Source organism: Urocitellus parryii, chromosome 6 (genome assembly GCF_045843805.1).
Source record: "Urocitellus parryii isolate mUroPar1 chromosome 6, mUroPar1.hap1, whole genome shotgun sequence".
Classification (NCBI taxonomy): Eukaryota; Metazoa; Chordata; class Mammalia; order Rodentia; family Sciuridae; genus Urocitellus; species Urocitellus parryii.
Window position 1 is genome coordinate 82,955,396 of NC_135536.1, and position 14,257 is coordinate 82,969,652.

The following is a 14,257-nucleotide window of genomic DNA, read 5'->3' on the forward strand; positions in this document are numbered from 1 at the left end:
TACTGTAGTGATAATATATACCCATGCAGAACAGTTCACAATAATCAAACTATGAAACCGCCTAGGTATCTGTCAATAGATGAATAACGAAAATGTAGTATATATGCACAATGGGAGTTTTATTGTCATAAAGAAAAACGAAATTATGTCATTTGCAGAAAAATGGACGGAACTTGAGATTATTAGGTTAAGTGAAATAAGCCAAACTCAGAAATCAAGGGTCATATTTTTTTTTTCTCATATGTGAAAGCTAGAGAAGAAAAAAAAAAAGAAAATTAGGGGCAAGGGTCTCATGAAAACCAAAGGGAGGAACAATAGAGTAGAGGAAAGAGATCAGGAAGAGAGAAAAGAGGAGGAAAAGGAAAAATCATGGAGAATGATACTAGCCAAATTCTATTGTTATACTGTGTGCACATATGAATGCATAAAACCCCTCCATTATCTACAACTATAATACACCAATAAAACATATGGAAAAAAAGTTCTGGATTTTGAAACATTTGACATTTTAGATTTTCAGATTAACAATGCTCAACCAGTAAATCTATGAAAATATCCTGAAGTCTGAAAAACTCTGAAATCTAAAACACTTCTGGTTCCAAGCATTTAAATAAATGATACTCAACCTGTATTTAAAATCTGTGAAAGCAAGCAAGGGTAAAAGAAAAAAAGAATTTCCTAAAGTCAAAATAAAGTTCAACATCAGATGGCTATGTGTATTAATTAGAAAATATATCAGATTAAGGGGACTAGGGCTATGGCTCAGTGGTGAAGTGCTTGCTTAGCATATGTGAGGCCCTGAGTTCAATCCCCACCACTGCCCCCCCCAAAAGAAGAAAATATATCAGATTATATGTAAAATGCAAAGAAATATTTCATCAGACACTATATTTCATTTTCTCCAGACAACACACATTTACTGATTTTTGTTTTTGCTTTTGTTTTGTGGTGCTGGGGACCAAATGCAGGGCCTTGTGCATGTGAAGCAAGCACTATACAAACTGAGTTATATCTCCAGTCCTTTTACTGATTTTTTTTTATAAGACATGAAGCTACTTTAATTGTGATTTTAAAATAGCTTCTGCCCTAAGAGTAAAATATAATAACTTATTTCAGTGATTATATGTAGGGGCTGTCAAAACAAAAACCTGATAAAATAACTTAAAATTCACTTTAGCCATTGGTGCTAATGGCCTATCACAGACTATAGAAGGCTTGAAAGGAGTACATCTAGGTCTGACTTTACCTGAAAGGGGGTATCTGTAGAGCTGGGTCATCCACAGTTACTTTAACATTATGACCAGGAAAGCTGGCTTTTAAATGTTCAATGGAGAGAAATGTATCATTGAAATCAAGGGTAGCAATCTGATTGGGCATTTTTGAATAATGGGCACTACTTGGGTCCCCATAACCTAAAATGATATCATGCAGCCAGTCAGGTACCACACAATCAGTATTCATCAGGTTTCGAATAGTCTCCAGCACAGCCTGTCAGTAAAAGGACAGAAAAGGATTGTGTCAATAAGACATCTCAAACATTTGCACTTCACTGGAATGCAGAGCTGGCTGCACTAATCCAGAATTCCCAAGTGTTTCAGGGTAAGAAGCTATTTTCTGCTGACAGGTGCTTGGCTAGACTGAATCAACAGCTATATTTTCAGCTGATACCATACCCTGATTTAAACAAAAGACCAAACTTAGAAAGAACAGTTTATCCATTGAGTTCACTTAGAATGACATAAATGAATTTACCACTTAACTCCTATTGAGTAGGAAAAAAATCAGACTCATGTCAACCCAATAGCATGAAAACATTACAGAACCAAAGAAAAGGCTTCCTTAGAAACTCCTGCAGTCGTCTTCTCTTATAATCCAGAGTTCTTATGTTAAAGTCACATAAAACTAGAGCACATTAGTGTATGCCTAAATCATGAAACACATCACAACTCAGAAATACTAAAATTAGCATGGCGAGAAATAACAATAAAGTAAACAAAATTATAAAAATTAAGAAAATGTCAAGTAAAATTACAGAATAAAGAATCAGGACTACAACAAAAAGTTATTATAGTAGCTAATACATATATACTGTCAAAAGGAATTACCAAAAGCCAAGGCAGATTCTTATAAAAATCACCTCAACAAAGTAATCTATCCTACATATAGAAATTAGGCTATTAATTTCAAAGAATAAAATAACCAAATCAATGTTGTTTTAAATGGTAATTGCTACAAAACCCAATTTAAAAATCACAGGATAGACTATGTTAATCTTAGTGCCTGGTTTTATATACTTGCCTTTTTCACTATCTGAAATTCGCTTGGTTCATATACTTCATTACTTGTTTGTCATTTGTTTAACTCTCAACTAAAATATAATTTTCAGAGTAGGAGGGACCTAGAACAGTTTGAATATGGGATGCATGCATGGATATACAGACAGATTAATGAGTATGTTCATATAACACTGATGAATAAGATGAAAGCTCTGCCCTGTAAGGAAATTGTAATTCTAGCAGGGAGATAAAATATGTCCTTCACTATACATATACCCTGATTTAAACAAAAGACCAAACTTGGCAAGAACAAAGCAGCAGAATGTGGCCGACAGTAAAGAACACTACAAAATACAAGAAGAATATAGTTCATAGTGGATGAGAGATATGGATGCGGGGCAGGCTTTTAACATTAGAAAAGGTTTCATGAAGGACAGTGGCACTTTAATTTAGCTCAAGTAAAGAATTTCTGAAGCACTCTGATTTATGTCATCATTAATAGAAAGTCACAGAAATGTTCTGAGAAGCAAGACTAAAATGATCAGTGTTAAGAATAGGAGGAAAGGTATGAAATACAGGTAATTATGAGGAAACTAGGGAAGAGACACATACAACTGTCTAGGAAGAAGTGAAATATACAGATCAGAATAGGCTGTAGGAACTGGAAAAGAAAGAAGGAAATGTGGGATGCTGCTCAGGTAAACAAGAAAACACCCAAGATACAAAAAAAGTATTCTTTCTTTCCCCAAACAGGCAAGTTCCCCCTTTGTTTGATCAGAACCTCGATGTCTCTTCTAAACTCCCTGATACCTTCATGTGTACCCTTCTTATGGCTTTTGGCACCTTCTAATCTTTCATGGTAGTTATTTGTTTATATTTCTAATTTCCCTTGTTAGTAGTTAAGCTCTCTAAAGGTATAAGTTGTGTTTTATTCATCTTTATAAGCATTAAATAAATACATATAGGAAAGGATTTTTTGTTTAAAGTAAAGTGATTGAGATTCATTTACTGAAAACTGACTAAATGTGAGACTGTCCTTCATTCACTCAAAAAATATTTGTTAAGCACATACTATATACCAGGCATAGCTCTAGGTGTTAAGACTATGTTGAAAGACAAAGATCTTGCCCTCATAATCTTGCCATCTAACGGTGACGTCAGATTAGTAAATATATAATTATCAGGTATGTCAAGGAGTTTGAAAAACAAATAGAGCTAATAGGATAGAGAATACTGAGAAGGGATAAGTAGGTAATCTTACCTACTTCAAGTAAGGTTGCCAAGGAAGGCTTCTCTTACCAGTTGGCATTTAAACTCAGTTGTTCATGTGCAATTAAGGAAAAAAACATGCAAATACCAAGAAAGACCATCTATGGAGAGGGAACACTATGTGCAATCTTGGATTATTAAGGAACAGCAAAAAAGAAAAAAAAAAGAAAGGAAAAAATGGTGTGGCTTTTATTTAGTGAGATAAAAGAAATAAAAGAGATAAAAGAAAATAAGAGAGGAAGCCAGAGGACATATATGGCAAGGCCTTCTGAATTATGGTAAGAATTTCCTAAATGACAGGAAACATTAAAGAATGTTGCAAAGGGGAACCAAAGTATAATTTACATTTTAAAAGGATTATTCAGCTACAAGGTGGAGAATAGTGGAATAGTGGAATGGAAGTATCTCACAAGAATGATGCAGGGATGGGAGAATTGAAGGTGTCTAGACATGGCATCAGTGGAGGTAGTAAGCTAATCAAATTATTGATGGATTGCATGTGTAGTTTAAACAAAAAGAAATCAAGAATATCTCCACTGTTCTTGTCTTCAACAATAGGGAGAGATGGTTCTTTTATTTTTATAGTGAGAAAGTTTCTTTATTTGACAGGTTTCTGGTTTGTTTTCATAACAATGGGTAAGAAGAGGTAATAAAGTAATAGGAATGTACAAGAAACTCTGCATTTTTGGGGTACAGAGGAAAGAAGGGCACTTTCCACAAAATCTAGATGTTATCAAATGCTAGATATGCTCAATGTTTAAGGTTTATAATATAGTTTCAAGTAATAATTTTAAAAATCTTCCTTAAACTCTTCTCCCCACAAAATTATAAAAGTAAAATCATAAGTCCCTAAATCTCTCCTTGCCACTAATGAATAAAGTACAGATATATTATATATCAGAGTAATTAAGAGCCTTGGGGTTCCACATTTGGATATACATCTACTTTTGATATAAAAGAGAAATTCTAGTAAATAAGTAAACAGTTTTCTTCACTTCATCCTGGGATATAAACTGAGTACCCAATATTAAAAAAAGATAGACAACAGGGTGACCTTTTGAAAAAAACCTCCATTCATATTTTAAGTTTTTTATTTTTCAAAAAACAAAACAGATTTAACAAATTAATTTCCTTAAATTATTAATCAATGTTAAGAATTTAAGAATATTATTTAGAATAAAATTAAAGTGATTATTATTTGCTTAACAAATCTTTTATACCCAACATTAATGCATTTTGTCTTAAGATTATTTAAATTGTGACATAAGTACTTTTAGTTATATAGCCAAAACAATACCTTAAAGTTATTTTCCTTTGGTTTTCTCCTCATTATTATATTGAAAGTTTCATATACATCTTCTGCTCCATTTTGTATAGTATTGGTCATATCCTGTTGATACTGGTTTGGATCCAAAAATACTCTAAACGTTCTTGATTCTCCTCTAAGATTGGGTCTGGGTTCAGGTCCTAAACATTTTTAAAAGTTTGTTAAATACTTTTCAAATACTGAAGTAAGTTAACAGTATTTCTTTTCTAGGAAAAAAAAAAAAAAATTGGATAGACCATCCAGACTTAACTCTAACCATTCTTCTCACTGAAATGCCCTCTACTTATCCACTTCATATTCCAAGAAGCTGAAAGCATTTTCTCCTTTCTCTATAGATTTTTATGATTCATTTCAAGTCACATAATATTTACGATGCAATGCTGTGAACTGCAACTATTTGTATATATCCCCAACTAATATTGGAGCTCTTAGAAATCAAAGAACTTATCTTGCCAGTCACTCATAGCTCCTACTAGGGCTTTACATACAGTAAGTACTCATAAATATTTTCAGAGTAATTAAATTTCATACTTAAGAGATTTAAGGGATAAAAATTCTCTATTCCTAATTTGACAGAGGCTGATCACTCTCCTCAACCTTCTACATTCTGTCTACTATTACCAGAATAAAAGAAAATTTTATATATACAGAAAAATGGGGTATTAATGGCTGAAAGCCCAAATGCTTCTTTTTGTCCCTTTGCCTTCTCTCCTCTTTTGGGGTCTTAGACCTCAAATTGTAGTTCCATTATGTAGCCTTATGTTTATTCTACCCAGTCTCCATTTCCTTCTATTCTAGAGATGAATAGCCCAGACAGCAGCAGTTTAGCAGTGATGTGATCTCAAAATCATAGATGATAGAAGCTGATTTAAGTTTTAAGGGAACTTTATCAACCAAGTTGTAAAATAAACATTAGTCTTGGGAGTACTCATAATTTAAGAGGTATTTTTTATAAAGGAAGTTAGGACAACAGAAGAAAGAATTTCAAAGGAACAATTAGTGATAAGCATATAAGAGGTGACTAACCCTGTAAAGCAGTTTTTAAGTGAAAATATGCTGTCATCTCAGGCAGGGTCATTCTGTCTATACAATAATTCTGTTTAACATCCCTGGACCTCACCCACAAAATGCCAACAGCCTGTCATTAACCACCCTTACCCTAGTCATTTGACAATTTTTGTATCACTACATATTTCCAAATGCCGAGCAGTATTGTTTCCAGTTGAGAACCATTACTGTAATGAATCAACACAGTAAAACTTAAGAAAACAATTAGATAAATATATCACTGAATATAAAAAAAGCTTTAACAATTACAAGAATTGTTCAGGAATTTTTCAAAGCAATAGTATTACAAAAAAGTATTATAAAACGATAGTTTTGAATAAATGTGATTTCAAAAAGATCCTATCCTTTCCAGTATCTAACACAGAAACTTTTACAAAAATACTTGACACATAATTGTGCATATTTATGGGGTAATATTTTACATCTAACACAGAAGATTTGAACCATAGTACTTATTTCTAAAACTTTGAAGCAGGTACCTTACACATCCTTTATATACTCTTTATGTTGAATTAGTATGTACACAACTAAGAATTTTACTTAAGAAGCAAAAAGAAAAAAGGCAAAGAAACTTATTCTGTACACACAATTTCAAAGAGACAGACCCTCGTACCATCCTCAATGACACGCCCTTTATCATCCAGCATGCCCTGGATTTCACAGCCTCTGACATAAACCAGGCCAACCTGCTCGATGAATGGTCTTCTCCGGTCAAACTTTGTGCCATAAGGTTTTGTGGGACGCACAGTAATTAGAAAACATACATCATGTTTACGAAGACCTAGTAAAACATAAAAAGACATTTTTATTTTTTAGAACTTCATTGTTTTAGTCTTTTGTTGGCAAATTCTCAACCTTTTATAAGGAACAGATATTAAAAAACAATTTTAAATATTAAGGGTGACCAATGATCATATTTGCATTGTATACAATTATGAGTTTTCCTATAACTTTTAATACTTAATATCTCACAGCAATAATTATATTGAAACTTCTTTTATATTAAATTAGAAACTTTTATATCATGAATTCATTATTGAATAAGCCTTTTAAGTCATACTCCAAAATTGGATGCTCATCATCATTCTTATTTTTAACATTCTTAGTAAATAACCAAAAATGTGGTTGCCATGTAACTCATATGCATCATACTTAGCAGGTTTCTTTTTTTTAAAGTAGGTTTCTAACATCAATTTAAGCCACCTATCAGTGTCATTCCAAATACAGCCTAACTGTATTGCATTAAAACAGGTCAATCAAGAATAATTCATCAAGGCACAAAAAGATTGTTTACAGATAATACCATGAGAAATATGGTTAAATATATATAGATTTAGATGCAAATAGTGAACACTTTTGTAAGTGAATGTCAAAAACTAGAAGATTTGAGCCAGGCATGGTAATCCCAGTGGCTCAGGTAGGAGAATCTTGAGTTCAAAGCCAGCCTCAGCAAAAAGCGAGGTGCTAAGTACGCAGTGAGACCCTGTCTCTAAATAAAATACAAAAATAGAGCTAGGGATGTGGCTCAGTGATAGAATGCCCCTGAGATTAATATCTGGTAACACACACACACACACACACACACACACACACACACACACACACGCGCGAGCACCAAACAAACAAAAAAAGAGATTTGTGTCAAAGTTCAAAGTTTCACAGCCATCAGATCAAATAATAGACTCAAATAGCCAGGCATGGTGATGCATGCCCATAATCCCAGTGACTCAGGAGGCCGAGGCAGAAATATCCAAAGTTTGAAGCCAGTTTCAGCAACTCAGCAAGGACCTAAGCAACTTAATGAGACCCTGTTTCTAAAGATGGACTCGGGTGGGGGATATAGCTCTGTGGTGGTAAAGTGTTCCTGGGTTCAATTCCCAATACAAAAAAAAAAAAAAAAGAAAGAAAAGAAAAATGACTTCCTAGCTCTATTGCCTGGGGTTGTAGCTTGGTGGTAAGAGTGCTTGCCTTGCACATGTGAGGCACTGGCTTTGATTCTCAGCCTTTATTTTTATGTGATGCTATCTATCTATCTATACACATACATACACACACACACACACACACACACACACACACACATACATACAAACAAAATTTTTTAAAAAACACAGATACTACATGACAGGGACTATACCACATAACGTGTAATGTTAAGCAATTTAATTGTCATTGCTTTTCTGATCCATTTTTTAAAAATATTTTTTTAGTTGTCAATGGACCGTTATTTTATTTATTCATTTATATATGGTGCTGAGAATCGAACCCAGTGCCTCACACATGCTAGGCAAGCATTTTACTACTGAGCCACAACCCCAGTCCCTTGATCCATTTTTGTTAGCCACTATATACATAACTGTAAATTTAAATAGTTTGCTTGCTCAAAACATTGGTAAGAAGATATACAACTAAATTAAATCACCAATATGATGTGTGGCTAATAGTATTCGAATCAATTTTCTTTTGTAGCATGTGCAAGTGTGGATAAAGCTAGAAACACTTAATTCTGACATTCTATGCAAAGAAGCAGGATATGCAAGGAGAACAAAGCAAACCATTCTACTATCTGTGTTATAGTACCGCCATGACTTCTAATCTGCACAACCCATCAAAACTTACAAGTCTAAGAGACAAAGAGTGGCTTTGACAAGTTTCTCCTAATGTAGAGGTCAATTTTTAGCATTACTAAGGTATGACTATCTGTTCCTTTCAAAAGCAGATTATTCTCCTGTGATCTAAGATAAATTGTAGATGTACCTTTCTTAAAACCTACATTATAATGAGCTCAACTACCTGTCTCTTTTTAATCATTTGTATCCACCCTCTCCTGGCTGTGCTTTCTAGAGAAAATCCAGCCTTCAGTTTCATTAATTCTGCCTTCTTAATTTTAAATGTAGGTAATAAAAATGATAAGGACCTGAGTTTCAAATTTTCTTGAAGGGACAAGATGAATGTTTCATGATTTCTATTTTGAAAACTTCAAACTATTCTCTATTTTTATAAGACAACATTCATTAATATTTGCAGGGCCTCTCTCTCATTTTTTGCTCCAATTTCCTACCTGGTTATCCCTTATGTGATCAATATAGGATCTAAGTCTGAACCCTGGTCTATAAAAAAATGCATTTTCTTACCACAATATTCCATAATATGAATCACTAATCCCTAAATACTTTATTGCTTACTCATCAACATATACCCACTATTTATTATTCTACCAAAGGCCTATTTTAAAAAGAAAAACAGAAAGACTGATTGAAATACAAAGACAGCAAGGATGGAAAGAAGGGAGGGAGGGAAGGAGGAAATAAAACAGAAAAATCTATTTCAGGTTTCTGATAGCAACTGCCAAGGGGGAAATAGGAGTTTCTGAGTAAAACACCCTTTCCTCCCCCTTAACATTATAATGCATATGGGTCACCTGTCATTTATAAATGTCTATGAAAAAACTTAAAATTCCCAACCATTGGCCAGGTATGGTGGTGCACATCTGTAATTCCAGCAGCTCAGGAGGCTGAGGCAGGAAGATCACGAGTTCAAAGCCAGCCTTAGCAATGGTGAGGGGCTAAGCAACTCAGTGAGACCCTGTTTCTAAATAAAATACAAAATAAAGCTGGGATGTGGCTCAGCAGTCGAGTGTCCCTGAATTCAATCCCAAACATTACTATTCACAGGGATACACTCTGTGTAGAAGAAGTGTTTAATATCTCCTTAAGTTTCTCCACCAACTTAATGTCTTTCTCAAGGTTCAGCAATAATTAAGGTGCAAGTCATTCTAGATGTGTATTACAACAGACTGGAACTCTTTTAAAGGATATAGGAGTCAAAAAAACAATCTGTCACAAACTATACTCACTAGATTAGCCATTTGTTAAACATTTGGCCAGCTTCATTGCTGAATTCCTTGATAAATATATCATATGTTCCATATGTTGACAGCTATGTAGGGAGCAATAATTTCTGAAAACTGATCCATTAAGGGAGTATCCTTTTCCTTCTGGCATGCAAAGAAGGTAGCAGGAGATTAAACCTACTGGCTACTATTTCTCACAACAGGGCAGCAAGTAAGAGTCTCACAGACAGCTGGGGGGAAAATATAAAAGTGCCAATTAAAAATCGGCTCATGAGCCACTTCTGGCACAGGTGTTAGTGATGTTTTAATTCTGACTTGCTAACTTTGAACATGTCTGCCTCTGGAAAGAATTGTGACATAGAACTCTGATCCCTAAAATCTTGCCTAGTAAAAAACAGGGAAAAAATCACTGGTTTCATTTCTCTATAACTGTTATGTATGTACCTTTGAATAAATTTTTGATTTCACTGACTTTTTTGAAAATCTGCCTTCCTCACTTTGGTGAAAATAAACTATTATTTCTTTTTGAGTTATTTCACTGTATTTCCTTTCCCCAAACTCCTTTCTTAATCTTTATTCTTCACAAAGTATACACATCCCTATACTTTTCACTTTGGCTGCTTTTATCTCCTGAAAAATACCAATTTTCCTTTCTTATACTGAACATGTGTGCTAATAATATGTGGGTATTCTCCATTTCTAAAATGAACACTATTGTATTTATTCTTTTTGAATTGTCCCTATCAATTCACATTATCCTAACTTATGACTTAAAATGTTCTCCTCTCAGCTCTGCAAACTGCAATTTCCAAAACATTGGGATACATATATGATCTTATTCTTTTTATTAAAATATTTGGGATACTTCAATATTCTTGAATGATCCTTGGTATTTTTACTACTAATAATTAGAAGAACAACTGCCTTCCTTTAAATCAAATTTCAAGGATAAGATTTAATAAAAGTTTAAGAAAAATCTTTATTATTATTTTTTTAAATCATGGATTTTTTTTTTAAAGTTGTAGCTGAACACAATATCTTTGTTTATTTTTATGTGGTTCTGAGGATCGAATCCAGCACCTCACACGTGCGAGGTGGGTGCTCTACCACTGAGCTACAGCTCCAGCCCAGAAAAATCTTTATTTAAAAAAGAATACAGTGGCTGAGATTGTGGTTCAGTGGTAGAGCGCTTGCCTAGCATGTGTGAGGCATTGGGTTCGATCCTCAGCATCACATAAAAATAAATAAATAAAATAAAGGTATTGTGTTCAACTACAACTAAAAAATATTCAAAAAAAGAAAAAAGGGTAACATTTAGTAAAGTACTTTGCTAATACTCTTAAGTGAAAAATCTACAAACTAAAAAAGCCAAAGGCAACTTTAGCATTTCAAATATAAAATTACCTTCCCATTCGTCTTTGATGTGATCTCTGACATTCAAATTGATGGTGACATCTGCACGAACTCGAGTTGGCCAGTTTTCACCTATGTTGGGTTTGGCAACCTCAACTACAGTGAAAGCCACAATGGGCTGGGCCATTCGTGCCCAACCACCAAACACTACACCACCGTACTCAGATTGCCTGAAAATCAAAGAAATAGATGATTAATCAAACAAAAATAAATTCTCCCAAACTTTCAGACAAGTAAAACTATTAAGAATACATGTTTTACTAGTATTTAGGTATTAACATTAGCAATCCTTATTTTTAAACTTATGTAAAAAAGTCTCAATATACAGAAAGTATATATGATAGTATAAAACAGGCAAATATGGCCTAGGAAAGAAAGGAAAGTAGAGGAATATTCCCTCGCCTCTGAAAAAAATAATAACATTATACATATTAAAGCATTCTGGAGTGTAGTCATTTTATTAAAAAGAAAAATAAAATACTTCAACACAATTTAATCTCTACTCTGTTAAGGTGTAACTGACAGTCAAATGTATATTAAGGAATGTTTGTATACACACTTAAAATCTCAACTGAAGTCAAGCTAAATTAACATATCTATCACCACAGTTACCTTTTTTTTGTATTATGAGAATACTTACACTCTATTTGTCTAGCAAATCAAATATATAAAACATTATTATTAACTATAGTTGCTATGCTGTATATTGCATCTATAGAACTTACAAATCTGTTTTTTTTTTTTTTTTTTGTAATGGGGACTGAACCCAGGGTACTTAACCACTGAACCTCATCCCAAACCATTTTTATTTTTTATTTTGAGACAGGATCTTGCTGAGTTGTTTAGGGCCTCACTAAGATGCTGAGGCTGGCTTTGAACCTATGATCCTCCTGCCTCAGCCTCCTGAGCCACTGGGATTTACAGGCATGTGCTACCATGTCTGGCTAGAATTTCCAGATCTTATAACTAAAAGTTTGTACCCCTTGACTACCATTTTCACATTTCACTCACCTCAATCCCCAACAGTCAACTTTTACTCCGCTTCTGAGTTCTACTTTTTCAGATTTGACATATAAGTAAAATCATCCGTATTTGCCTTTCTGAATAGGGCTTATTTCATTTAGTATAATGTATTCCAAGTTCATCCATATTATAAAAAATGGTAGGATTTTCTTCCTTTTTAAAGCTGAGTAATATTCTACCATGTATACATGCATATATGCCATATATTCACATTTTTTTATTCATCCATTGATGCACACGGGTTGTTTCCATATCTTGGCTATTGTGTACAATTCGGCAATTAACATGGAAGTGCAGGTATTTCTTTGTACAGTGATTATATTTCCTTGACTATATAAACAGAGTGGGATTGCTGGACCAATAGTTCTACTTTTAATTTTTGAGGAATTTCCATACTGTAGCCATACTTCCCATAATGGCTACACTAATTGACATTGCCACCAATAGTACATAGGGTTTCCCTTTTTTCCACATCTTCACCAACTCTTATGTTTTGACTTTTTGATAACAGTCATCATAACAGCTATGAGGTGAAAATCTCATTGTGGTTTTGATTTGCACTCCCCTAGCAATTAGTAATGCTGAATACATTTTCATATATCTTTTGGTCATCTGTCATCTGCATACCTTTTTTGGAAAAAATGTCTATTCAGATGCTTTGCCTTTTTTTCAATTGTTTGGATATTATTGTTTTGTTTTGTATTGAGCTATATGGGAATCCCTTATATATTTTTAATATTAACCCATTATTATAATTTATGGCTTACAAATATTTTCTCCCATTCTAGAGGTGCTATCTTTTTATATTCTTGTTTCCTTTTTTGGACAGAAACTTGTTAGCTTAGTGTAATCTCACTATTTTTATTTTTGCTTTTGTTGCCTGCACTTTTGCTGCTGTATCTCTCTCCCTGTTCAAAAAAAAAAAAAAAAAAAAAAAAAAAATCACTGCTAAGACCAATGTCATGGAACTTTTCCTCTATGTTTTCTTCTATAAATTCAGGTCTTATGTTTAAATCTTTTTTTTTTTTTTTAAAGAGAGAGAGAGAGAGAGAGAGAGAGAATTTTTTTAATATTTATTTTTTTTTAGTTTTCCAGTGGACACAACATCTTTATTTTATTTTTTTATGTGGTGCTGAGAATCGAACCTAGCGCTCTGCGCATGCCAGGCGAGTGCATTACCACTTGAGCCACATCCCCAGCCCCATGTTTAAATCTTTAATCTACTTTGAGTTCACTTTTGAGAATGGTAGAAGACAGGCATTCAATTTCCTTTTTGTTTTTGGCACATGAATATCTAGTTTTTCGAATACCATTTATGAAAAGACTATCCTTTCTTGTTGTATATTTTGACACATGTGTGAAAGATTAATTGTATATGTATGGATTTATTCCTGGGCTTTCTAATTGTCTATTGGTCTTTGTCTTTATGCATGTACCATACTGTTCTGATTACAGCAGTTTTGTAATATAATTTGAAATTAAGAAGTATTTTCCTTGATTAAAATCACTTTAGTTATAAGGGTCTTTTCATGTTACTAATTTGCATCCTTTTGTTTTAGCTTGAAGAATTCCCCTTAACATTTCTCATAAGGCAGGTGATGCACACCCTCAGTATCTCTCCTTCATTTCTGAAGGACAGCTTTACTTAGTTTGACTTTATACTCTTTTTTTTTTATAATTTCTTTTTTTTTATTAGTAACTTTTTTTTTATTGGTCGTTCATAACATTACATAGTTCTTAATACATCATATTACACGGTTTGATTCAAGTGGATTATGAACTCCCGCTTTTACCCCGTATACAGATTGCTGTATCACATCAGTTACCCTTCCATTGATTGACATATTGCCTTTCTAGTGTCTGATGTATTCTGCTGTCTGTCCTATTCTCTACCATCCCCCCTCCCCTCCCCTCCCCTCCCCTCCCCTTTTCTCTCTCTACCCCTTCTACTGTAAATCATTTCTTCCATTTGTATTATCTTGTCTTACCCCTCCTTTCCTCTTATATGACATTTTGTATAACCCTGAG

General features: G+C 33.6%; 1 protein-coding gene across 2 annotated transcripts in view; it reads right to left on the reverse strand.

Moving 5' to 3' along the window:
• Window positions 1-14,257, reverse strand: part of Aqr (aquarius intron-binding spliceosomal factor) — a 112,468-nt gene that overhangs the window by 38,824 nt on the left and 59,387 nt on the right. The window contains exons 17-20 of one of the 2 annotated variants that reach the window (XM_077799559.1): window positions 11,198-11,376; window positions 6,554-6,721; window positions 4,843-5,012; window positions 1,247-1,488 (exon numbers count right to left, since the gene is read on the reverse strand). In XM_077799559.1, the coding sequence (XP_077655685.1) occupies window positions 1,247-1,488; window positions 4,843-5,012; window positions 6,554-6,721; window positions 11,198-11,376 (759 nt within the window). The remainder of the gene's footprint in view (window positions 1-1,246; window positions 1,489-4,842; window positions 5,013-6,553; window positions 6,722-11,197; window positions 11,377-14,257) is intronic. The other variant, XM_077799560.1, reaches the window with a different exon arrangement.